A 23,835-nucleotide genomic window follows, 5' to 3' on the forward strand; every position below is an offset into this window, starting at 1 on the left:
TCACCTTGGGGTGGGGTGGGGCCTCCTCTTCAGGGCGGGGCGGTGCAGGCGCCGTTCTCCTACCACCAGGAGGACAACCCGGAACTGGCCTCGGCTCCCTCGGGAAGAACGGAGCGCCTGGCCAGGCGTGGGAGCCTGGGTAGTGAGTGCAGGCCACCGGCATCAGGCTACGGACAGTCCCAAGGGGCCCAGACCAGGTGCGCTCTCCGCAGGAGGTTGCACTGTTTAGAAGGCAAAGGCGCCCCGCCCCAGCTTGACCATGGCGCCCCCAAGGGATGTGGTGAAGATCGCCGTTCAGAAGCGTGATGCCATCCCGCAGCTCATCCAGCTGGACCAGGTCACCCGGCCAGTCCGGCCAACATCCACCCTAGCCCACCTCTGGGTCGCCCCCTTCCCCTCAAAACCCCCCACCCTACCCCTTCCCCAGGTTCTTCCCCAACTCCTCCCCACTCCTGGCCTTGTGAGTGACCTCTTCACTTGCAGGCAAAGCCCCTGGCCGCTGTACTGAAGGAGGTGTGCGACGCGTGAGTGCCGGCTGTCAGGCCAAGGGGTGAGGGGAAGGCGGGAGGGAGGGGTCGCGCCATACCTGCCTCACTGAGCCTCTGCCTACAGGTGGAGCCTGGCTCACTCTGAACGCTATGCCCTGCAGTTTGCTGATGGGCACAAGAGATACATCACGGAGAATGTGAGTGCCCACTGCTCTTTAGACCCTTCTAATTTCCGATTCCTGGCCCTGATTCCTCCCACTCCTCATCCTACTGGAATGTGATCTTTCACCGAGTTCCCAGTCCTCCCTCATCAACAACCCAAGTTAACCAACCCTCTGAGCCCTTCCTGACTTCTCTCTCCCTTTTCTGCTGTCTTCTCCAGAACCGCTCAGAGATCAAGAATGGCAGCATCCTGTGCCTCAGCACTGCCCCAGTAAAGCCCCTCCTGGCCCCACCCTCATTCCCTGCCCCACTGCCGAGCCTCCTTTCTGTCCCCCTATGCCTCTGCCCAAGGTCTGGAGGCTCCAGTCACATCCCTGCAGTGCTCCACCTGGTGGACACTGTGGTCCCCACACCTCAGTCCCCACTCCTTACCTCCACCCAGCCTCCCCGCTCACCTTTGCTTCTGCTCCTGCCCCTGCCAGGACCTTGAGGCTGAGCAGCTGTTGGGCAGGCTGCAGAGCGGGAGTCATGAAGGGCGCCGGGAAGCCCTGCAGCACCTCGCCCTGCTGGCCCCCGACATGACCTTTGCCCAGGAGGTCATCAGCCGTGATGGGCTAAAGAGGCTAGGCACCATCATTGAGGAAGGGAACGAGTGAGCATCGGGCGGTGGTTGGTGGTGGACGTGGTGGGGCTGGGGGTCCTGATCCGGGCCCTGCTCAGCCCCAGACGTCCCTCCAGCCTAGGGGAGGTGCTGGCCCTCGCACTGCAGGCCTTCTTGGAGCTCATGGAGCACGGCGTGGTGTCCTGGGAGACGCTCACTATCCCCTTTGTTAGGAAGGTGGGTGGGCTTTCCTAAGGACAGCAGGTAGGGGCAGTTGGGGTGGTTAGAATCTGGCTGTCCATGACAGTCAGGTGGTGACAGCCCCTACCCCTCTTACAGGTGGTGTGCTATGTGAACATGAACCTGATGGACGCATCCGTGCAGCCCCTGGCCCTTAGGTTGCTGGAGAGTGTGACCTTGAGCAGCCGTGCCCTGGGCCAGCTAGTCAAAAATGAGGTTACACTGGATAGGCTGCTGGTGCACCTACAGGTGTAAGTCTCTCGGGGTGGGGTGCAGATCAGGGGAGAGCAGCCAGATCCTGGATGGCCAGTTGGACCCTCTTCTTGTCCCAGGATGAACCAGCAGCTGCAAACCAAGGCCATGGCACTGCTGACAGCCTTGCTGCAGGGGGCCAGCCCCACTGACCGTAAGGTGGGTGTCCATCTGGGAGGTGGATAAGGGGCAGGAGCTGGTGAGCCCTGTGCCCTGCCCTGGGCCCACAGGGTCGGTGCTCATGGTGGGGTCACGTTACCTAAGCCCCTTTCCCACCCACCCTCAGCAAATGCTTGACAAACTGTGGCAGAGAAACCTTCGCCAGTTCATCTATAAGGTATGAAGCACTGGGCCAGGCAGACCCCTCCCTATTCCTCCTCTCCCAGTGAGTACAAGCTCACACTCGTGGGCTGGCTGTCCTCCAGAACATCATCCACAGTGCGGTGCCAATGGGCGACGAGATGGCTCACCACTTGTACGTGCTACAGTCCCTTACACTGGGCCTGCTGGAACCACGCATGCGGACGCCACTGGACCCCTACAGCCAGGTGGGTGCCTTTGGGGTACACAGGCTGGGGGCAGCTGGAGCTTGGCCTTGAATCTGATGTGATTCCTCTCCACCCCCAAATGGTGACCCCAGGATCAGCGGGACCAGCTGCAGGCCCTGCGCCAGGCTGCCTTTGAGCCAGAAGGGGAGTCCCCCAGTGCTGGGCTGAGTGCTGACCGTCGCCGTTCGCTCTGTGCCCGCGAGTTCCGCAAACTGGGCTTCTCCGTGAGTGACCCTCAATGAGCTCCCCACCCCTGCCTCAACCCAGGACTGCTGTTGTTTCAGAGGATGGGGGCCCCACCTCAGCTGCCTGTCCCCCTTCCTCCAGAATAGCAACCCCGCACAAGACCTAGAGCGCGTGCCCCCTGGCCTGCTGGCCCTGGACAACATGCTCTACTTCTCCAGACATGCACCCAGTGCCTACAGCCGGGTCAGTGTTGGGGAGGGGTGGGCGGAGCAGCGTGCCTGCCTATGAGGGTCCCGGTGAGCTGAGCTGTGACTCCCACCCTGTTCTCTACTCCTGCCACCCCAGTTTGTGTTGGAGAACAGCAGTCGCGAGGACAAGCACGAGTGCCCCTTTGCCCGGAGCAGTATCCAGCTGACCGTGCTGCTGTGCGAGCTGCTCCATGTTGGGGAGCCCTGTGAGTGGGACTGGGCAGTGTGTCTGGGAACAGGGGACGGAAGGGCAGAGAGGGCCAGGGGCTTCACATACTTTCTCCCTGAGCCCCTCCTGCCCCCCTGCTCCAGGCTCCGAAACGGCCCAGGACTTTTCACCCATGTTTTTCGGCCAAGACCAGAGCTTCCACGAGCTCTTCTGTGTGAGCATCCAGCTGCTGAATAAGACCTGGAAGGAGATGCGGGCCACACAGGAGGACTTTGACAAGGTGGGTGGGTGGGAGCTGGGAGGCCTTGGCCAGGGCAGGGGGCTGTGCTGGGAGGGGCCCAGAGCTCAGACTCTGAACTGAGCCTGGGGTGGCCCCAGGTCATGCAAGTGGTCCGGGAGCAGCTGGCCCGTACGCTGGCCCTGAAGCCCAGCTCCCTGGAGCTCTTCCGAACCAAGGTGAACGCGCTCAACTATGGGGAGGTGCTGCGACTGAGGCAGACAGAGCGCCTGCATCAGGAGGGCACGCTGGCCCCTCCCATACTGTGAGTGGCAGCGATGGGTCCAGTCCCTACTAGGGACTAGAGTCCCTAGACCCTACTTTCCCTGGTGACCCATGGGCCTTGCCCCAGGTCAGTCCTGTCAGCAGCCCTCCTCCCCTCAACCAGGGAGCTTCGGGAGAAGCTGAAGCCAGAGCTCATGGGCCTGATCCGCCAGCAGCGTTTGCTCCGCCTCTGCGAAGGGACACTCTTCCGCAAGATCAGCAGCCGGAGGCGCCAGGGTTGTTGAGTGGGCAGGGGGACAGAGGGCGGCTGGCTTGGGGTCAGGGCCCCTCTCATCATTCCTTCCCTCTTCCCCTTGCCGCCCAGACAAGCTGTGGTTCTGCTGCCTGTCCCCCAACCACAAGGTGCTGCAGTATGGGGACATGGAGGACGGTGCCAGTCCGCCTGCCCCCGAGAGCCTCCCAGAGCAGCGTAAGGAGGGCAGGGGCAGGGGTACGACAACTGCTTTTCTAGACCACCCCATGCCCTGGGACGCCTGGGGCCCCGGTGGTCAGCCCAGCATCTTCCCGCAGTCCCTGTGGCTGACATCAGGGCACTACTGACCGGCAGGGACTGCCCGCACATCCGGGACAAGGGCTCCGTGAAACAGAACAAGGTGAGGCCAGTGGAGCCTGGGCTTCTTCCCACCTGCCCGGCTCCCCCCTCTCAGTGCTCCTGGTTCCCTTGCCTCCCCAGGACCTCTATGAGTTAGCTTTCTCAGTCTGCTATGACCGTGGGGAGGAGGAGGCGTACCTCAACTTCATTGCCCCCTCCAAACGGGAGGTGAGTGTCTGGGCAGGCAGAGCTGAGGTGGGCAGATGGGCAGGGGAAGAGACTGGCAGGCCCTCATGGCGCTGGCTCCATCCCCAGTTCCACCTGTGGACAGATGGGCTGAGCACCCTGCTGGGCAGTCCCATGGGCAGTGAGCAGACACGGCTAGACCTGGAGCAGCTGCTCACCATGGAGACCAAGTTGCGCTTGTTGGAGCTGGAGAACGTGCCCATTCCTGAGCAGCCACCCCCTATCCCCCCGCCCCCCACCAACTTCAACTTCTGCTATGACTGTAGCATCGCTGAACCTTAACAGGTCGACCAAGGGCCACAGTGCTGCCACTGTGGTGGCCACAAAGGGTGAAGGGTGGAGAAGTGCAGACACCCTGATCAGCAGAGGCTGCAGCAGAAATAAAGTCTGCTTGGCTCTTGGGTATGTGTCCAGCCAGCTGTGCACCTGGTAGGCCGCGCCTGCCTTCAAACTTAGCTGGTGAATGAGAGGTGGGGCATCAGGCCAGGGCCACAGCTTGGGGCCACAAACTCGAGCAGCTACAGCTGAGGGGCTGGTGTTCTGGAGGGGTGCCCTGTTGTCCTTTTTCAGGGTAAGTCCTCAGCTTCCCTCAGTGCTGGGTCTGCAGAGAGGGGTGGCCTGTGTTTGAGGGGCACCAAGGGAGGGCTGGTGCTACCAGCCAGGTGAGGGAGAAGCAGCAGGGTAGCAGGCATCGCCCCAAGTGGACACCCTCCTGGGCAGCATTAACGGGGGTCTAGTGGGGGGCTATGTTTCCAGAGGCTTCTGACAGTCTGAGCTCAGTCACGAACGCTGCTTGGCCTGCTCTGTGTCCTTTGTGGGACTTGGAAGCCCTGTGGTGAGAGGCTGGAGAGGAGAGATATGAAGCTGGGTCTGCTTTGTGCTGAAGGGCAGACTTAAAATTCCAGAAGACATCTTCAAGTGGTGGGAGGATATTCTGACGAGAGGGAATTCAGTGAAGGAAGCCTGAATTCTAATGAAAACCCACTGCAGGAGGGTGGGATGGAGGCCACAGGCAGGCCAGAGTCCCTGCAGTCAGAATTGACTAGGGATATCGGGCACAGCTGGAGGTCACACTCAGAGGTCATGGACCCCAAGCCTCTGGGGCAAAGGAGCGTACCCACCCACAGGACCCACAGGACAGGCCAAAAGCTGCCACCACTCTCTGACCTTCTTTTCCACGTCTCTCACTACCTCCTTCCCATCGCCTCCTCAAATATCTTTTATAACAAATTTAATCATCAACACGTGACCTTGAAAAGTGATGAAATGACATTTCCTTTGGAGAAATGCTGAGCTTCCCCTCCCCCAGCTATGCTTCTGACTCAGGTACACAGACACTTCCCACCACACTTGGACTAGTCTGCAGTTGAGTTCAAGCTGAAAATGGGGGTGGGGATCCCAGATGCAGTGAAGTCCCCCAATATTCCTTCTAGTGGTCTGGGCCCTTGTGCAGACCACCATCATCTTGACAGGAACCTCCTGCCTCCCTGCCTCCCGTCCTTTCAGCACTGGCTACCACGGCAGCTTTCTCAACTGCGAGGCGCATCTGGTCACACACCACTCCCATCCTGCAGTTTTCAGCGTTTCCCTGTTGTCCAGGGGATAGCGGTCACAGTGCCATGATGGACAGAGTTGGGATGGACTGCAGACGTAGTTTAGGTCTTCCAACAGAGTGCCCGTGGCTTGCAGGGTTCCCGGCACTTGGTCCATGCTGGCATCCTCCCTCACCCTGTTGGGGCTTGGACCACCGCCCCCCCACCCCACCCCGGTCTAGCACCAACTCTGGCCTGCCACATGCACCTTCCAGTCCCTTCTGCCTGACTGCCTCTTCTCTCTCTTCTGCTCATTTTTTCACTGCCTTGAGTCCTCCCTTGACTTCTCAGGCTGAGTTCATTACTCCCCTGTGCTCCCAGTCCCAGGTGCTTGCTTCCCATTTGTGCGCACCCTGCACACGGGGCTGTCCCTGCCTGCTGGCCGATTTGCCTCCCCAGCTGGCCCGGAAGCTGGGCGCGCTTCGTCCCCTCTGAATTCCCACATAAAGCAGGCACACACGCAGCCTGGCTGGCTGCTCCTGGAACTGATGGACAGGTAGACAAAGTGTAGGTGGACATATGGAGGGCCAGAGACATTCTCAGAGCTGCTGTTGAAAATTCACTTGTACCGTTTAAGAGGGTGGACTAGATGACCTCTAATGCTCCTTCCTACCCAGAGATGCCATTCGCTGTCCTTTCCTTTTTTCTGAAGACAACCTCATGGACTCTGGCCTCGTTAATCAGTGTGTTCCTGGGGGCTGGCTGGGCCAAGGGCACGCAGATGTGCCTCTGCTGTGGGACCTGCCTGGAAGCTCAGGCTGGGAGAGGCTTTTGGAGTCTCCCACGCTGTGGGGCTTTAGGCCGTGCCTAAGGAAGAAGTTGTCTCCCGGGTTTCTTCCACTGTCCCTGGGTTGGTCTGGGCTGCTTCAACTGAGGAAGGGAGGGGTAGGGAGGGGCTCTTCAGTCTGAGAACTTCAGATAAGGAAGTAAAATCTGGAATTTTTAATCTTGCTCAGGTTTACAACAAAGGCTGGCTTGGCTGCTAAAGTTCAGTGCTGGTGGGGGACTAGGGGAGCTCCTGTAGGGAGCAAGGTGGGGCACAGGCTTGAGGTGGGAGAGGTGGGCAGGGCAAGGGGCATGTGGTCTGCTCCTCCCCAGCACCAGACCCTGCCACCTCTGGGCCTGGGGCTTCCAGACCCAGGTTTGGCCAGCAGAGCAGGAGCTGGCACTTCCAGGTGCCTGTGGCAGCCAAATGGAGCTGGAAAGAAGCCCTTGCTGGGCTGTGGGGTAGACTGGGATAGGAAGCACCCTGGGCTTCCTTGGATTAGTCCCACCTCCAGTCCTAGCAAAGGTATTTACAGCTTAGGGAAGGGGCTCTTGCAACTAGCAGAGGGAAACAGGAGTCAAACTCCAGGTCCAAAAGCCAGGCCTAGGGCCTATGGAGGCTGAGCAACAGGGGCTGCTTACCGACCAGGTCTCAGAGTGTTAGGGTCAGGTCAGCCCCTCCCACGAAGCGTGACTGGACGCAGGTCGCCTGGGGCAGTTGGGCTTGGAATCGCCTGACAGCAGCCATGCTAATACCAGGGCACATGGCGACATCTAACATCTGGATCTGCTTGCATGCCTGCCCAATGGAATCCAGTGTTCTGCAGGGAGGTCACCGTGTGGGTGCCTGGCCCAGCGTGGGGCCCCAGCCCAGCCCCTGCACTGTGGCATCATGGGACACACTCACTGCTCTGTGAGCTGACTGCAGCTGGACAGGTTGAGGTGCTGCAGCCTCGGCCAGGAGCTGGCTGCCTGGGCCCAGCCCTCATCGCTGAGGAGGCCGCAGTGACTCAGCGCCAAGCGCTCCAGGCTAGGGCAGCCTCTGGCCACAGCCACCAAGCCCTTGTCTGTGAATGCTGGCAACAGGCTCAGTGACAAGTGCCTCAGCCGGGGGAACTGGAGCACCTGCAAGGATTGGGGGTGTCGGGATGGGGTGTCATATGGTACTGGAGCCCAGGGCCCGGCCCTCGTCTAGGTTCCCCCACCTACAGCCAAAGGAGAGGCCACAGGTGGCAGAAACCAATAAGAAACTTTCCCCAAGCAAATAGTGGGTCAGCCCAAGCCCCCGGCTCCAGCCCCAGGACCCTCAGCCTCCCGACACCCCCACCCCAACCCCACACCTTTGCCAAACTGGTGTCAGTCAGCTTGCTGCAGGCTGTGAGGTCCAACTCCTGCAGGGCCTGCAGCATGAGCAGGGAGGGGCCCTGAGGCTTGGGAGAAGGGGCCTTTGGGCCCGAGGCCTGATGCTCCAGCTCTCGGTGTGGCTGTGGGAAGAGGCCCCTGCTCCTCAGGTTCCTCCCTCCTGGGTTTGGCCCTCAAGTGTCCCGAGAAAGGGACTCAGGAGGGGCAGGAGGGCAGGTGAACCAGGGACCACCCCGTCCTCCATGACCTCGAGGGTCCCACACCTGGGATCCCTGAGCTGGCTCCTCACTTGGTTCCCCTAGTCCCAGAAGCCCCCAGTCACAGAGCTCCTTGCACCAGGCCAGGCGCAGGACTGAGAGGGGAGTGAGGTAGGTGCAGATGGCCTGCAGGGTCCGGTTGCTGAGGGCCACACAGGACGATAAGTCCAGCACCCTGAGACTGGGGCCCAGCGCTCGGACCAGGGAGAACACTGAGGAGTCCTAGGAAGAAAGTGGAGAAGGGAGAGCGCAATGGAGAGGTGGCTTGTGCCTGTGTCACCAGGCTTGGCAAGGGTCACTAGGAAGGTTCTGCCCAAGGTTCTAGCCCCACAGGCAATGGCGCGGTACCAGAGGGTCCCCGGAGGGAAGCAACAATGTCCCTGTGCTGTGAAAGGGCAGAGTGGACAGAGTGGGCCATAGCAGGTAGGACACTAGGAAGAGTTTGCGAGAGGACAGAGGCCTAGGTTGTCCGGGGCAGGAAAGATGCGGGTGGAAATTTCTAAGGTGTCTGCCCAGATTGTGCCCCCAGGCCCCGCTGAAAGGGTGGGCTGAGGCTGTCCTCTGTCCACAGCTTGCTGGGCTAGTGGTAGCCACCCAGCCCAACCGGCACAATCAGATATGTTCCCTCTGGCTGTGACTCGGAGCTGTGGGGTTGTGGTGGGCAAAGCGCTGCCACCTGGCAGAAGCAGTTGTGGCTGGGGGAGCAGAGCTCAGGGCTGAGGACGGGAACCTGCTTTGTAGAGAGATGGAGACAAGAACATGAGGCTCCAGAGAGTTCAGCTGAGAGACACAGAGAGGGGCAAGGAAGAGGGGGTAGGGCCCGGGAAGAGAGGCGCTTGTGGGGAACAGGTTAGAGATGGTCTTCAGGTTGGGAATCCCCTGGTCTTATTGGCAGACTAAAGAAAAACCCACTAAAGAAGACCGACGCTGCCAAGGCGGGGGTGCCACCCTGAGAGATCTCTTCTGGGTAACCTCTGTGTCCCTTCCCCACAGGGCTCCGTTCTGTCACCTCCTTTCACCAGGCTTCCGTGCTTCTGGAACACCCACCCACAGCGCCACCTGCAGACTGCAGTAGTCACTGAGCACATGGCCTGTGAGGTGTATGTCACCTTGTGGGCTGGGCCTCCCTGGTCTCTTGGACCTCCCTTCACCTGAGCCCACAGTGGGTAGCTGCCAGGCATGCTGGGGCCATACTGTCTTGGTCTAGGCTCCTTCCCCATTCCAGACCGGGTCCCAAGTTCGGTTCTAACTATTTCTTGGACACAAACACCAGGCAGCTCCCCCCTGGTGCCACACACCCAGTTCCCCCAGCTTCCAGCCCTGGTGAGGAAGGAAGGGGATGGTAGGCTCACCTTGAGTGAGGAGCAGTAGGCCAGGTTGAGGGAGGCCAGTGAGGGTGGAGCTCCGCACACCGAGCCCAGGGCCTGGGCCAATTCCCGCCCGTTCACCAGGCAGCACTCGGCCATGTCAAGGCTCTGTAGCTCCCGCAGGCCCCCCAGGGCTGTACATCCCGCATCTGTCAGCCGCTGCAGCTTCCTCAGCCTCAGGCGCTGCAGGTGCCGCAGACCCCGGCTCACAGCCAAGAGTGCCCCATCAGCCAGTTCTGAGCAGCCGCTGAGATCCAGGGAGGTAAGGCCTGGTTGTAGGCGGCAAAGGGCAGCCACGGCCTCTGTGGAGAGGTCCCGGCAGCTATGTAGGCTCAGCTCCTGAAGCTGCAGCCCGGCCACCTGGCCCAGGGCCTGTAGGGCCTCTGGTGGCAAGCCAGTGCCACTCAGATCCAGGGCATGCAGCCTACCAGCCCGCTCCTTCAAGAATCGAAGCAGGTTGCGGAAGGAGAGTTGGGAAGGGGAGGAGTCCTGGGGGCCAGTGGAACCCCGGACTGCGCCTACCTCGAAGGTGAGGTGACAATAAGCCAAGGAGAGGCGCTCCAGGCTGGGGGCACAACTGCTGAGCCGATTGAAGCTGAGATCCCCCAGGTCTCGCAGGCTGGCCAGGTTGAGCTCACGGAGATCGCTCAGTGCCTGCTGGACCCGCTGTGCCGTTTCGGACTGAGCTAGCAGCATGCCTGATGCAAAGAGGCTGTTGCAGCCACTGAGGTCAAGGCTACACAGGGCCGGGCAGCTCAGGATCAGGGCCACAAAGGAGGCCTCTGTGGGGCTGCCCCCACTGAGGCACAAGCTCTGCAGGTGCGGGCCCAGGTGGTAGGCAACAGACTGCAGCACCTCTTGTGAAGCTGGCGAGCCATCCAGGTCGGTCAGGCCGATGCAGGAAATGCCCCTGAGGCCCAGGCTCTCGATGGCTGGGAGGGAGGCCGAGGACACGGGGATGTTGTACCGCACGTTCCTCTAAAGGGCAGCAACAGGCCTGGGTTAGCCCTCTCGTCTCAGAGGGGGATGGGTGTCGGGGCTGGTGGCGAGTTGCTGATTAGAGGTTGGGGGCATGTCAGGGAAGGGCCCTTCTTCTACAAGGGGACCCCTGTAGTACGTGACGTCATGTGTGGTTGAGGGGGACTGGTGGAAATTGGAAGCTGGGAGGACAAGTCACCCTGGGGCTCGAGGGACGGATGATTTAAGAGGAGGGCAGGATGATTAGTGACGGATGGGTCTGGATGCCTAAGAAGCCCCATGGGGAGCTGACATGCTGGGTACAGGAGGGTTGGGGGGGCCTGGAGGAGACCCAGCAAAGCCTCCAAGAAGCAGGACAAATTATGCTGGACCCCAACCTTTGGGACTTTCAGAAGGTGGCCCTGAGACCCATGGACTCAGCCCTTGGCCTGAGCTAAGCAACCAGCCTCCCCTGCTTTCTCAAAAGCATATAAATAGCCCTCAGAACAGGAAGAACTGAGGCAGGTGTCACTCACCACAACCCTCCGTGGCCCAGATGCCAGAGGTCTGGGGCAGGCAGAAGCCAAGGTCCCCTGGTGGCTTTGGTGTCTCGGCCACACGAATGCTTGCAGAAATGGGTTTTGTGTGTAAGAGAAAATATGTGCATGCATGCAAGTGTGTGCACGCGCTAACATGGGTGAGCTCCACGGGCTCCAGAATTCAAGATGTGCTTGTGATCCCTGAGGCTCATCTCTGGAGGGTCCATCTTACCCGGGTAAGGAAGGAGAAGCCTCCATTTCTGGGGGCAGAACTAAGAGAATTAATATCAGAGAAGCCGGGCTGGCCTTGCTGTAGAGGAACAGCGGGGTGAGAGAGGAGAGGGCATGGCTGCGGCGGGGGTGGGGGGTTGGGGGCCGCTCAAGGCTAAGTCATTGAGGGAGTAAGCTGGCTTGTGTAGGAGTTTAGGGATGCCCCAGCTAAGGAGATTTTTCACAGAACTTTCCCTGACCTCATGCCAGAGGGAGCCAAAGGGCAGTTGGTACAGGTCTTTGTGGAACAGCTCTGTGGCGGAAGGGAGAGGGGGGCTTGGCTTCTAAAATCCCAGCGCTGTTTCTCTACCTGAGGGTGCCCAGGTTGCAGGAAGTGGTACCAAACCAGGCTCTCGTTTCAACCTATCAACATGATCCTGATGCAGGAGAGCAAGCTCCCTGAAAAATCTGCCCTGTCAGCAACAGTAAGAACAGGCTCCTATTCCCTGCTGTACCCCACAGAACATCTTCAAAGGGAAGCAGAAAGGTAGAGGAGACACAAAATATGCACTCCTGCAAGATACTTAACAACAGGATCCTCCCAGAAAGAGATACACAGAGCTCATCGCCAGGTGTGGAGAAACCAGCCTGGCCTCCACCAGAAGGAAGCAGCCACCTAGGGCCCCCATCACTGTCATCATGGGAAGGAGCACGTGGTAAGTGATGGGGACCAGCTCGTGGCTGCTTCCACAGGAACCGGGAGTCAAACCAAGCTCCCTTCCCGCACTCCACTCCCTGAACGTGGTCATTACGGTGAGAGCGGCACCCCCCCAATCCCCTCGAGGACACAGGGACACAGTGGGGTAGGGGGACTCCCAAGGACCTGGGCCCCCCTTTCAGAGTTAAGGAGAGCTGGGGAAGATCCCAGTGTGAGGGTGGGGAGGGCGATGAAAAGATCCGGGGGAAAAGGTGTTAGAAAGGAAAGGTAAGGCCGGCCTCCGACCATGTCAGAGCCCTGCGTGCCAATGATGCGTGGAGTGAACGTGGCTGGGGGAGTGCAGAGCCTGCTGGTTGCCTTGGCAGCACCCCCTGCCCCCTCAGTCACATGGTACCCCACAGGCCCCAGCTCCCTCTGCCTTCAGTCTTTCTTCTTTCCCTTCCTCACAGAGCCTAGAGGGGCAGGGATGTCCCCCCTCTCCTGCTGCTTTCTTAGGAACAAGGTAGACAAATAGCTGAGGGAAGGCACTGGCAGTCAGCCCAGGGTCCAAGTCCAGGGCTGGCTGGTAAAAGCCACTGGACAAAGGGACAGGGCCTGGCCTAAAGGCCTTCCAGCTCACCCACCTCCCTGCTCCCTACCATTTTTCTTGGTGGAGAGGGGCAGCCTGTAAGTCATCACCCAAGTGGTCTAGCCTGGACTCAAAGTGCAGGAGCCCAGAACAGCCTTTTAGGTACGTGTGTTGTCTGTCGGGGACAGAGCAGCAGGCGGAAGGAGCAGGCTCCTGGGCCTTTGTCTTTGGCCCTGATACAGCAAAGCCCCCCCCACCCCGGGCCCTCGGAAGATGCTTTCAGAGGCTCAAGGAAGGGTACCTACTCCAGTTTTAGCAGCCCTATCCACAGAGGGGCCGACTGGCCTCTGGTCTCTTCCTTTCCCAATGCTGGCATCTTAAGAGTAAATACAGTCATTTGGGAAATGCCCTGCACCTGCTCAGAGTGACACGTCCTTTGTCACAGAGGCCGGCACTTCATTGCACCTACCGAAGCCAGAACGGAAGCTGCAAGCCTGCGCAGAAATGGAGAGCCATCTGCTAGAGAAACGGCCCTCTGTCTGCTGGTTCAGGAATCCAGAGCTAACACACCTGTTCTCGAGAAGGCCTCTGAGAAAACATAGGCCCTGAGGCTTTGGTCTCTAGAGAGGAGTCAGACCTCCAGGTCTTTATAAACACCTCAGGCAACAGGAGGCAGAGGAGGGCAGAAGCTGAGGTGGCCTGATTCCTGCCAGTGACTAACCCAGCAGCCGGCAACCAGCCGCCACCACCCCACCCCTCAGAAACAGGCAGAGCCTGGGTGTATGTGGGGGTGCTGCCTTTGTCTACCTTCTTATTTGAGGAAAATTGGGATTAAATGGGGCAGGTCAGGAAGAATAAGAAGTCACCAAGTCCAGTATCCTAGCCTGGCCTGGTGAGCCAGAATCTTCCATAGCTCCTGCTAGCTGGGGCACTACCTGGTTATCACTCTGCACACTGGGGCCCTGGAAGACGGCTCCTGCCCACAGGTTCTGCAGATTGCTCTCTGGGACGTGGCGGTGGTGTCAGCAGGGCCCTAGATGCCCTGGCACCTGGGGCCTGGTGTCCCAGTGCTGCCAGCCCAGGGAGGGCTGGGTTTTGCAGAAGCACCGAACTGGTCTCTTTCAATGTTCTATGTGGAGCAGCCCCAGCTCTAAAATGGTGGGCTCTAAGATCCCAAACTCTGACCCCGCCTCTTCCTCACCTCACTCCCTTAACTCTTATTCCAATCTCACCAACAGCCCAGGGCCTGACTGCCCACTTTGCTTCTTCTGCCCTCTCCTTCTTTGCTGGACTCCAAGAGGTCTCTCCCCTGATTACATCTCCTTAGGGTCCTCGTGGCCCCAGCCATCATGCCGTTGTGCCCATTCTCCTTGCCGGCTGCCTTCTCTGGGTGTGTGCTGCGGACACAGAATTCTGCAGGGGTTCTGGGGAATTCTGTGCTGAGGAAGCCATGGTCTCCCCTCTGGCTTGCCCCACCAGCTCTGGCCACTCCTGCCCTCCCACCCCCAGCTCTTTTCTCATCCCCCTTGAGAATTCTCTCCAGGCCCCCTATCCTCCAGCCATGGAGGCTACTGAGGCACCCTCCCTCACTCCAGCCTTCTCAGAGGTGACCTGTTCCCTTTCCAAAAGAAACTAAAGCCATCAGTGGGAAGGCCCTCCCCTAGTCACAGTCACCAGCCCGCTCCCGGCAGAGCCCACTCTGACCTCCTCCCCTCTCTTGCTGTTTAGTTCAAGACAACTCCTTTCCTGGTCTACTGAGGCTGTCTCCCGCCTTCCCTAAAAGCCCTGAGGTCTCTGCCTTTGCACCCTTCCTTCCCCAGAGTCCACAGATGCCCCAGAGTCTTAAACAACAAAACCCTCCCTTGATTCCGCACCCCCTTCTCACCTCTCCTATCTCTCCCCTTCCCTCCACAGCCACGCTTCTTGGAAGCACGTGGGCACACCCACCCCCACCGTGGCCACCTATTTACCCTTTGCTTCACCCATTTACCCTCCCTCCCCCACTGCCACCACAGAGCCACCCATTCCTGGCAACAGCCCCCCTCCAGGAAGGCCATCAACTCTGACACGCCCCCTGGATGGATGGCCAGTCTCCCCGTGGGGGTTCTGAGACTCTGCCCTCTTGGCTTTCCCCCTACCTTCTGGCTTCCTCCTGGTTAGCCCCTTTTGGGGTCACCAAAAAAGAGAAAGACCCAGTCTGTAGGCAAGTGGGTTCCCCATGGTTTTTCCCACTCTCTCCCTTTCACCTTTCCTTCCCCCGCCACCCATTCCCCACCCTGGCAGACTGCACTTCATCCCATTACAGCTACTCCACAGTCTGTACCATTTTCCAGGGCAGCAGACCCTGCCAGCCAGCTAGCTGACGGACCTCTCTCCGGATACACTGGAGATGCAGATCGGAATTCACTGTCCTAGCCCCCGACTCTGCCCTTCTCCTAGACCCTCGGCGCCCTCTACCAGGTTACCGGAGCTGGAAGTCTGGGGATCATCCCAGACTCCTCCCTTCCATTCCATCTCCTTGATACATTGCAATATGCCTCTCCGCTCGCACCTCACTGCTCCTGCCTTATTGTCTGTCAAACACACACTGCAGCGGTTTCCTGCTAGAGACCAGGGTCCTGGCCTCCAGTCTCTCCGGCTCCATCTATCCTTGGTGTTGCCGCCAGAGTGAGCCTCACAAAAGGCAAATCGACCCTCAGGGACCCTCTGATGGCCCTTCACTTCACAGGATGGAGGCTGAGCTTCCTGGCTAACACTGGAGCCCTCTATTCAGACCCCCGCCTACTCTCCAGCCTCAGCCTCCCCATGCCAGCGCCCCCTTCCTCCCCACCCCCCGCTCTGGGAATGCCAACCTCTGCCAGGCCTCTGCTCAGCTGCTTTTTCTATCTGGGTGTGTGTGTGTGGGGGGGTGTCCTACCCCTCACCTATTCCTATTTGTCTATTTAGCACATTTTAATTCTTCTTTCAGCACTCAGCCCAAGCACTCCCCACTCCATGAAATCTTTTCTGAATCTTTCCTCTGCACCCCTGCTGTGCCTCACAAGACTGAGGGCAGCACCCCAGCCTCTCATTCTGACTCTGCCATCTCCCTCTCACTCCCAACCCCTGAGTGCTGTGTGCCCCCCACCCCAGCCCTGCACCCCCAGGGCCCAGACAGTGCTAGGCCCACACAGGCAGCATTGTCTCTGAGTGACTGAGGCCCTTCAGTGTGTCTCCGGTAACTCTCCATCCTCCCTCCGCCCTGTGCATATTCCAAACCTCTCTGCCGAGGTTCCGGCTTCTACTTCTCTTCTTACTCCCTTAACACAGTTTGGCTTCCAAATTCACTAAGTGAGGAGGCCACTAGTCTCCGAGGAACTTCCTCAGCAAATGGCCCCATATTGCTACCCCCACCCCTCCACTTCCTGAGACGTGACATTCTCTCCACCTTAGCAAAGACCAAGCCTTGCGCGCTGAAGCCTGCCTCTTCCGCCACCTCAGGTGGCGCCCACCATTCCTGACCTCCCCCCTCCCCGGCATTTACCCCTCCTCTAGTGCTTCCCTTCAGCATGTAAACACATTTGAGATTTCTCCCAACTAAACTCCTTTTGTTAAGCCCACCTCAACCTCTCGTTACTGCCCTACTTATCCCCTTCCTTTTGTGGGGAAATTTCTTGCAGGTGAGGTCACTCTCTATACTTCTTTCTTCTCTCATGCACCCCTCATCCATCTGTTTATTTTCCCTCAGACACTGAATGTTGCTGAAGCTGCTGCTGACTTTCCCGGGTGGCAACCATTATGGACACTATCTGTTCTTGACTTTTAGGCTCCTCACGGGATCTGACAGTTAGTCCCCCACTTGACACTTTGCAGACTCTCTACCTTTGACTTCTGGACCCTCCTCTTGCTGGGATCTCCCAGGCCCCCTCCGTAGGCTCCTCCTCCTTTCCATGCCCTTGAACCAGTGTCACCCCCTTGGGCTCTCCTTCTCTGTGGTCTGCTGTTCCTGGGGCTCTGCATGTTCCCCTGAGGGAATTTACTTCCGCCCGTGGCTTCAACTGCCACGCATTCTTAAATGATACCCAAATGTGTATTTATTATCCAGACCCTTCCCTTGGGTTCCTCACCCAGAAATCCAACTACCGACTAGACTTTACCATTTAGATGTCTCACACTTCAAGTTTTAAAGAAGTGCAAATCAAATTCCTTTAGATAGGAAGCTCAGTGACACCGGACAGATAACTCGACAACAGACCCTACACATTTAATATGTGACAGAAAAGGATTCTAATCCAGCAGGGAAGGGGAAGGGAAGGTTATACATAAACGGTATTTGGGCTAACTGGAAACTAATCAGTTTAGCTTCTATCTCATAGCATAAATCAAAATAATTTCACCAATAAAACAATTAATATAAAGAATCACACTGTAAAACAGAAGAAACAATTTTTTGCTGTAAGCCTAAAACTGCTCTAAAAAAATAAAGTCAAATAAAAAAAAACAGAAGAAAAACATGAGGGTATATTTATCAAATTTCTGAAGCGGCAAGGGATCTCTAACTTTAAAAAGCAATGGAAGAAATAAGAAGGGAAAGGATGTACTAAATCAACACCATAGAAATTTAACCTCTATCTCATGAGTCAACACATCTACAAATCAAATGAAAAGGCAAACATACTGGGACTATATTTCAATAAATATGTAAAAGATGAATCTCTTTAATGTATAAAAATTTCATACAAATAGATAAGAAAAATACTAAGACCCCAACAGTTAAGTGGATAAAGAATATGAACAAACAGAAGAGGGAAATATAAATGGTCAGTTAATGAGGAAACTGTTTGCACTCACTAATAATCAAATAAGTGAAAAATAAAACAGAGTTACCACTGCTTGCCCTTCAAACTAGGACAGATGTCTGCATTCACCTCCTAGCTGGGCCGTCTCCCACACCGACTGGCCCTCTCCAGCCCACTCTGCACTGCAGAGTTCTAAGATACAAATCACCCCATGCCACTCCCCAGCCTTAACATTCCTTTAAAGGCTTCTGGATGGGAACCAGGGAAAGCCCCAGCTATGCCGCCCGGCACATGCGCCCGCTTGTTGTCTGACCTTTCCAGTCTGACCTCCTGCCACTTCACCCACATACATCTAGGTCCCAGTTGTAGGGAACTTGTGTGGTCGTTTCCAGAACTATCTCACACCTTGGTGCCTTCACCTGTGCTGCTACCAATCCTGGAAGGCCAACCTTCATCCTCATCCTCTTCCTCCAGGAAGCCCTCCCTGGTGCTGCTGGTCTCCTTTGGCTGTCCTTCCTCATGTTCCCAGTTGCACCCTTCATCCCAGTGCCACAGCCCCAAGCCCACGATTTTATGATCACTTGTCTTTCTCCTCCACAGGACTCTGGGCTCCTCAGGGGAGGCACTGTGCCTCAATAGCCTCAGCATGGTACCCAGAGCCACGTACGAATGTAACGTATGTACGAACATGTATGATGATTAAATGGGTGGATGATGTATGAGCACAGCTGCAAGCAAGCTGATGTGAGACGACTGAGAATGGGCCGGGTGAGGGCGGGCACCTTACCTCCCGAAGGGCATTCTGGGCTGCACAGCACCAAGCCCGACTTACGAGGGAGGCCTCTTTCTGATCTGACAGAGGCAGGAAGCTCAGAATATACGTGAGTATCTGAGGGAAGAAGACAGGGCATTGGGGGCTGTTAGAGCTGGGGGCCTCGGGCACTTTCTCTGGCTGACAGCACGCCTGGCCGGAGGGAACTCCGGCACTGGTGTCTAGCGCATCTTGGATCTTAAGCTTCAGTCTTCACGTCCCCTCTTCACCTCCCACCTATCCTTACTGTGAACAAACCTTTCCTAGGCACCGTCTGGATGCAGGCTTGTACAGCCCTGTAAAAACTAAGCTTCCTGCTCCCTTTGGTAAAAAGATCCTGGGCACTGAGACCAGATAACCCTAATTTAAATCCTTACTCTATCAATTGACCTCTTGCAGGCTGTTTTCCTTATCTGTAAAGTGGCCACTGTAGTGAGATTTATGTGGGTTATTCTGAGAATTAAATACAGTAACATGTCTTGTGTAGGATCTAGAACCCAGCAAGTTAGTTGCCCCTTCCTCATTTTCAGGAAGCTACACTCCTTTCTCCTGCCAGGATCTCGGAAACCACTCTCTTCCCATCTTCTCCACTGCCAACCTGCCTTCTCAGCTGGCTGGGTGTGATCCTAGCAAGACCCAGCTCCGGAGGTTCAGGCCCTCACTCCACTGATGTTCTGTGAGGCTGGGGGGATGAGGTTGGAGGCCCTATTACAGGGAACTGGGAAGGGAGTCATTTGGGAGGCCAGGAATGACCTAATATCAACTCTTCTTTTCTTCTGAAATCTTCCTTCCTTGACTCTTGTGACACTGTTTTCTAGGGCTCCACTCAGCACTCTAATAGCCGTTTCTGGATTCTTCTGTGGTTCCCAGGGCTTGGACCTGGGTCTTTCAATCTGTTTCCTTTCTAGGATAATAAATGCATTTGCGTGGCTTCAACAGTTACTGCTATAGGAATAACCAACAATTCAATATCCACACTTTGTCCTATTCATGTGCTAGTCCAGTGTTGCCAGCTGTCCACAGAAGCCTTCATCCAAATATTTTATCCCAACCATCACCTTCATCCCAACCAGAATTCATATTCTGCCCTCAGTCCAAAGCACCCCACCTCCCAACTTTCCAGCACCTGAGCTTCAATGCCAGCATCTCTCCTGAAGATTCTGATAATACTCTGTACTCGTCAGCTCGTCTGTCCCTTGCTCTCAGACACAGGAGGAAAACACAGGGTTTAGGCCAGGCTAACAGTCTCATTCCAACCCCAGCTCCACTACTTTCCAGATGTGTTACTTGTGTGGCCTCAGGCAAAGTGCTTGACCTCTCTGAGCCTCAGTTTACACACCTATAAAATGGGGATATTAGAAAATCTAGGTCATAGTCTTATGGGGATTAAATTATATATAATCCACCCTGGCTGGTGTGGCTCAGTGGATTGAGTGCAAGGCTGAGAACTGAAAGGTCACTGGTTCGAGTCCTGGTTTAACAAAAAAAAGTTATATATAATTATATGTCTATACTTATATTTACATATATAAACTTGATGTGATGTGCTTGACACCTACTAGGTGGTCCATAAGTGGTTGTTGGATTGCCGTTACTAATACTTCTACTTTTGAAACTTTACTTTGTAGCCCAGATTTCCATTATTCAAACCTGGATTCCTTTCACTATTTTCCAGCTGAACTTCCTGCCTCCAGGCTCACCCTTGCTAACCATCCTGCACACTGAAGCAAGGTTAGCGCTCCTAAAACACACCTTTCAGTCTCAACACCCCCCTGATGCAAACCTTCAGGGCAAAATCTCCACTCTTGGGCCAGCTCTGCCAGGCCTCCATGCCCACCTGGACCCCTGATCCCACAGCTTCCCCAATCCAGTCTCTCCTCTGTCCTACAAACACAGCATGTCTATTTGCTTTGCCCATGTGGGCCTCTTTCCTGGAATGCCCTTCCTTCAGCTTCGTCTCATCAGCCCATTCTGATCTCCCCTTCTCTCATCCCTAGCACACAGAGGGTGCTTGGCCAATACTTCTTGGACTGAATTAAGGATGGATAGTCCTCTACCTCTATTTTCACTGAAGGTATGCTCAGGGTGGGGAGATAAAGCAGATCGATTATTGAGGGAGTGACTAGGGAGGATAGCCTTCTGGGTGAGGAAGGCTAGACAAGGAGAACACTGATGGGGACTGGGAATGACCAAGTCCCCAACCCCAGGGGGAGGCAGGGAAGCCTGTCTAAGCTGACATAAGGTAGTGCCCATCCTATCTTCTGGGGCTTAACAGCCAACGCAAGGATCAAAGGTGGAGGGCAGAAAACCCATCCTCACTCAGGGGATTCTTTGAGCTGAGAAGGGGAAGGACCAGAGGAGACAGTGATAAAGATGGAGTGCCATCCCATGAACCCCATCCCAAGGGGTTACTAGAGATATGATTGGCTATTTCTGGGATCTTTGAGGATGAAGTACATAATCTCTGGGGCAACGGGGGGAAAGGATGTCATGGCAGGGGGTTCAACAGGGTAGGAGCAGTCCTATTGTTGCTAAGGGGAAGGAGAGCCTCTCCAGGGCTGATGGGGAAAGGATGCCCTGTCCCCTGTGGGCAGTGGGAAGGGGCGGCCAACTCTCAGAGAACAAAGTATGGAAAGGCCATCCCAAGAGTCCACTGGGGACAAAACCCGTTATCCTCTCTGAACAACGGCAGCAGAGAGGTCTTGCTTCAGGCTAAGGAGAAGCAACCATCCCTAGGGGTCAAGGAGGTAAGACGGCCATCACTGGGGGCGGAGGGAATGGGGAGCAGGCCTGTCGGTGACAGAACTCTGTGACCATCCCTGGGGTTGATGGGAGGGGCAGTTTGTCTCCCACCGCCAGGGGTAGGAGGCAGCCATCTCTCGGGGCGGAGGGAATGGAACGATCATCCCAAGGGGCCAATGGGGATAAGATCAGTTACCCTTCGAGGACGACGGGATGGAGCAGACATCTTCTAGAACTGAGGGGGAGGGGAGGCCGTCTCAAGAGAAGGAGGGTAGGTAGAGGCCCTATCTTCTCTGAGGTGACAGAACAGCCATCTCCTGGGCCCGATGGTAAAGAAAAGGATGCCCCTCAACTAAGGGGACGGAGTGGCCCAAAGGCGGAGCTGTTACCCATAGCTTGCAGGCCGTACGATCTCCCCGACGGGTTGTTTCCGCCTGGCAGGCGGGACCCAGCGAGCAGCCTGATAGCCCCTCCCCACAGCCCGGGACCCCGAGGGCGGGGCCTGTCCCGAGCTAGGCCTGAGGGAGGCCTCCTCTCACCTCCAGGGGCAGCGACTCCGCCATAGCATCCCTGCCGCCTCCGCCCCCGCGCAAGGCATCTGGGAAGTGTAGTCTCGCCGACTCTGGGGGCGGGACTATGGGAGGAAGTGGATCACTCACTTCCGTCTCAGTTGTGACGATTTGGGTCTGCACCGGAAGTGTCTGTGCTGCCGATGTGGTACCTAGTGCCTGCGGTTTAGTTCGCTCTCCCTTGTTTCCCCGGCTGGGTATTTGCGTCGCACGATGGCGGTAAGGAGGGCGGGTAGGGCGGGGTCCGCATCGGCAAAGCGCTCCCAGGGCTGGGAGACTGAAGACAGAGGAAGAATATCAAGAGAAGTGGGTCGGCCAGAGGGAGGCGCCATTCAGTGACCTGACTGTACTAGAACGGAGCGGGTGGAAGGGAGCGGCGCAGAACAGAACCAGAACTGGTGCCGGAGTAGGGGTGGGCGTCGGTATAACAGAGTACCAGAGTTGGCCAAAGATCTGAGGGGCCTGAAGGGTGTGGGCGTCAGCCGAGATCTGGTCTACTTCAGTGGAGGCCATAGAGGAGCACTATTCAACGCTACTCAGGAGTTCCCCTTGATCGTAAGCCCAAAGCTGGGCGTTACCAGGGAAACCCGATGATACCAGCTTAGTGTTGGATTCGAGGGTGTGCAGGAGGCGCTCATCGCTAGGGCTGTTGGAAAGATGCTTTCAGCCTTAACCAGAATTGACTGGAGGAGGGGTGGGCAGCCCAAGGATTGTGCTAGGTTTGAGCACTGGCCGAGGTGCAACTGGAACTCTGTAGCTAACCAGGCTGGTGGGGGGGGGGGGGAGTGAGGAGGATCCTGCTGAGGAGGGCTCTGACAAGCATCTCTTTATCCTTCTGCAGCCCAAGGGCAAAGTGGGGACAAGAGGGAAGAAGCAGATATTTGAAGAGAACAAAGAGACCCTGAAGTTCTACCTGCGGATCATACTGGGGGCCAATGTAAGTGCCTGCCTCCTTGTTGCTGTATCTACCCAGGGTCCCATAATCCTCTGCTCTGGCGGGACTGCGGTGGTGGCAGCAGCGTCGGTGGTGGTGGTGTGTGTGAGAGTCAAGGCTCCAAAAGAAAACTCTAATTAAAAAAAAAAAAGAATAATAATAAGAAGAATAGATCCTGTACAGAGAAAATATTGAGTAGTCAAAACAAAACAAAATAAGGATGGACTCGAGATCCCTTACGACCCCAAATAAGGAGGCTTCTTTCCTAGGCTGATGTGTCAGAGAGTAGTCTGTGTACTCAGGGGAGTACTTGGGGAGTAGACCCTTGCCTCCCAACCCTGTAAGAAACAACCTGTCTCCTCACACAGCCTGGTCTCACAGCCAGAGTCAAGGGAGGTCCATGGTTAAGGGTAGCTTTGGATCCCAGCCTGATCCTATGTCTACTTGCAGGCCATTTACTGTCTCGTGACCTTGGTCTTCTTCTACTCATCTGCCTCATTTTGGGCCTGGGTAAGTGTTCCCCATTCTGGGAAGTGGGTGAGCACATAGGGTCAGTGGCTGGCCTTTGATACCCCCGTTCTTGTCCTGTAGATGGCCCTGGGCTTTAGCCTGGCAGTATATGGGGCCAGCTACCACTCTATGAGCTCAATGGCACGGGCAGCCTTCTCTGAGGATGGGGCCCTGATGGATGGTGGAATGGACCTCAACATGGAGCAGGGCATGGCAGAGTGAGTGTCCCCCGCCGCCAGCCCAGGTGAGCGGCCCCAGGGCTGTGGTGCTGGGGCCCAGATAGCCCAAGACCCACAGCTGCCTGCAACTTAGAGAGGGCGGGAGCTGAAAGGGGCCCGTCTATTGTTTTTGGCCCTTGAAGTCTCCCTTCTACCCACAGGCACCTTAAGGATGTGATCCTGTTGACAGCCATTGTGCAGGTGCTCAGCTGCTTTTCCCTCTACATCTGGTCCTTCTGGCTTCTGGTACGTGGTTTGTTGGGCTCCCAAGGAGGGACTGGGGCACCTAACCTTCTCTTCCTTCATTTCCTGACCCTGGCTTCAAGTTACCTTTTCTCTCCTAGGCTCCAGGCCGGGCCCTTTACCTCCTGTGGGTGAATGTGCTGGGCCCTTGGTTCACGGCAGATAGTGGTGCCCCGGCGCCAGAGCACAACGAGAAAAGGCAGCGCCGACAGGAACGGCGGCAGATGAAACGATTATAGCCAGAGTGACTGTAACATTGTGACCACAGGCTGCTGGACTCTGGGTGGCTCTATCAGGCTGCATGGCCGCATGCCAGGAATAATGAGGGCCTAGTCCAGGGGCCAAAAGCAGTCTAAGGCATAGGATTGTTGAATAAAACACTTAGAATGTGACTAATGGCTGTGTGGGTAATGATGAGGCATGAGACAGAAAGAGCTTATGCTTTTGGTATTTCCCTTTTG

At 56.7% G+C, this 23,835-nt stretch overlaps 3 protein-coding genes across 6 annotated transcripts; 2 read left to right on the plus strand and 1 right to left on the minus strand.

The window, feature by feature from the left end:
- The first annotated feature begins 48 nt into the window (after positions 1-48).
- ELMO3 (engulfment and cell motility 3) lies at positions 49-4,638 on the plus strand. 2 transcript variants are annotated; one of them, XM_024556246.3, is made up of 20 exons: positions 49-337; positions 484-524; positions 613-685; positions 871-921; positions 1,133-1,302; positions 1,389-1,488; positions 1,591-1,742; positions 1,824-1,902; positions 2,030-2,080; positions 2,169-2,291; positions 2,384-2,515; positions 2,619-2,720; positions 2,823-2,931; positions 3,038-3,174; positions 3,273-3,436; positions 3,560-3,672; positions 3,761-3,865; positions 3,967-4,049; positions 4,130-4,216; positions 4,304-4,638. In XM_024556246.3, exons 1-20 carry the CDS (start codon positions 260-262, stop codon positions 4,514-4,516), a joined length of 2,163 nt encoding a protein of 720 aa, XP_024412014.1. In that variant the 5' UTR covers positions 49-259; the 3' UTR covers positions 4,517-4,638. The 2 variants fall into 2 exon arrangements, with proteins under 2 accessions (XP_024412014.1, XP_045047802.1); XM_045191867.3 differs by having other exon boundaries at positions 4,320-4,493.
- Positions 4,639-6,237: 1,599 nt separating this feature from the next.
- LOC112300828 (F-box/LRR-repeat protein 20) lies at positions 6,238-21,484 on the minus strand. 3 transcript variants are annotated; one of them, XM_024556215.3, is made up of 8 exons: positions 21,440-21,484; positions 18,135-18,236; positions 9,563-10,555; positions 8,217-8,432; positions 7,932-8,075; positions 7,499-7,716; positions 7,234-7,412; positions 6,238-6,696 (listed from the first exon to the last, which is right to left on the minus strand). In XM_024556215.3, the coding sequence occupies exons 1-7, from the start codon at positions 21,461-21,463 to the stop codon at positions 7,244-7,246; spliced, it is 1,866 nt and encodes a 621-aa protein (XP_024411983.2). In that variant the 5' UTR covers positions 21,464-21,484; the 3' UTR covers positions 6,238-6,696; positions 7,234-7,243. The 3 variants fall into 3 exon arrangements, with proteins under 3 accessions (XP_024411983.2, XP_053771489.1, XP_071076223.1); XM_053915514.1 differs by having other exon boundaries at positions 6,238-7,412; XM_071220122.1 differs by lacking the exon at positions 18,135-18,236 and having other exon boundaries at positions 6,238-7,412; positions 21,440-21,471.
- Positions 21,485-21,573: 89 nt separating this feature from the next.
- TMEM208 (transmembrane protein 208) lies at positions 21,574-23,766 on the plus strand. The gene is made up of 6 exons (XM_024556214.2): positions 21,574-21,688; positions 22,311-22,406; positions 22,854-22,913; positions 22,995-23,131; positions 23,293-23,377; positions 23,476-23,766. The coding sequence occupies exons 1-6, from the start codon at positions 21,683-21,685 to the stop codon at positions 23,611-23,613; spliced, it is 522 nt and encodes a 173-aa protein (XP_024411982.1). The 5' UTR covers positions 21,574-21,682; the 3' UTR covers positions 23,614-23,766.
- Positions 23,767-23,835: the final 69 nt, after the last annotated feature.

Source organism: Desmodus rotundus, chromosome 12, assembly GCF_022682495.2.
Source record: "Desmodus rotundus isolate HL8 chromosome 12, HLdesRot8A.1, whole genome shotgun sequence".
Lineage (NCBI taxonomy): Eukaryota > Metazoa > Chordata > Mammalia > Chiroptera > Phyllostomidae > Desmodus > Desmodus rotundus.

Coding starts and splice junctions, on each gene's coding strand:
- ELMO3 (XM_024556246.3), top strand. CDS start 260: ATGGCGCCCCCAAGGGATGTGGTGAAGATCGCCGTTCAGAAGCGTGAT. Junction 2,081..2,168: donor TTCGCCAGTTCATCTATAAG/GTATGAAGCACT, acceptor GCTGTCCTCCAG/AACATCATCCACAGTGCGGT. Junction 2,292..2,383: donor CACTGGACCCCTACAGCCAG/GTGGGTGCCTTT, acceptor TGGTGACCCCAG/GATCAGCGGGACCAGCTGCA.
- LOC112300828 (XM_024556215.3), bottom strand. CDS start 21,463: ATGGCGGAGTCGCTGCCCCTGGAG. Junction 8,076..8,216: donor AGCCAGCTCAGGGATCCCAG/GTGTGGGACCCT, acceptor CTCTTCCCACAG/CCACACCGAGAGCTGGAGCA. Junction 7,717..7,931: donor CTGACACCAGTTTGGCAAAG/GTGTGGGGTTGG, acceptor CAATCCTTGCAG/GTGCTCCAGTTCCCCCGGCT.
- TMEM208 (XM_024556214.2), top strand. Junction 22,914..22,994: donor CTGCCTCATTTTGGGCCTGG/GTAAGTGTTCCC, acceptor CTTGTCCTGTAG/ATGGCCCTGGGCTTTAGCCT. Junction 23,378..23,475: donor TCTGGTCCTTCTGGCTTCTG/GTACGTGGTTTG, acceptor TTTCTCTCCTAG/GCTCCAGGCCGGGCCCTTTA.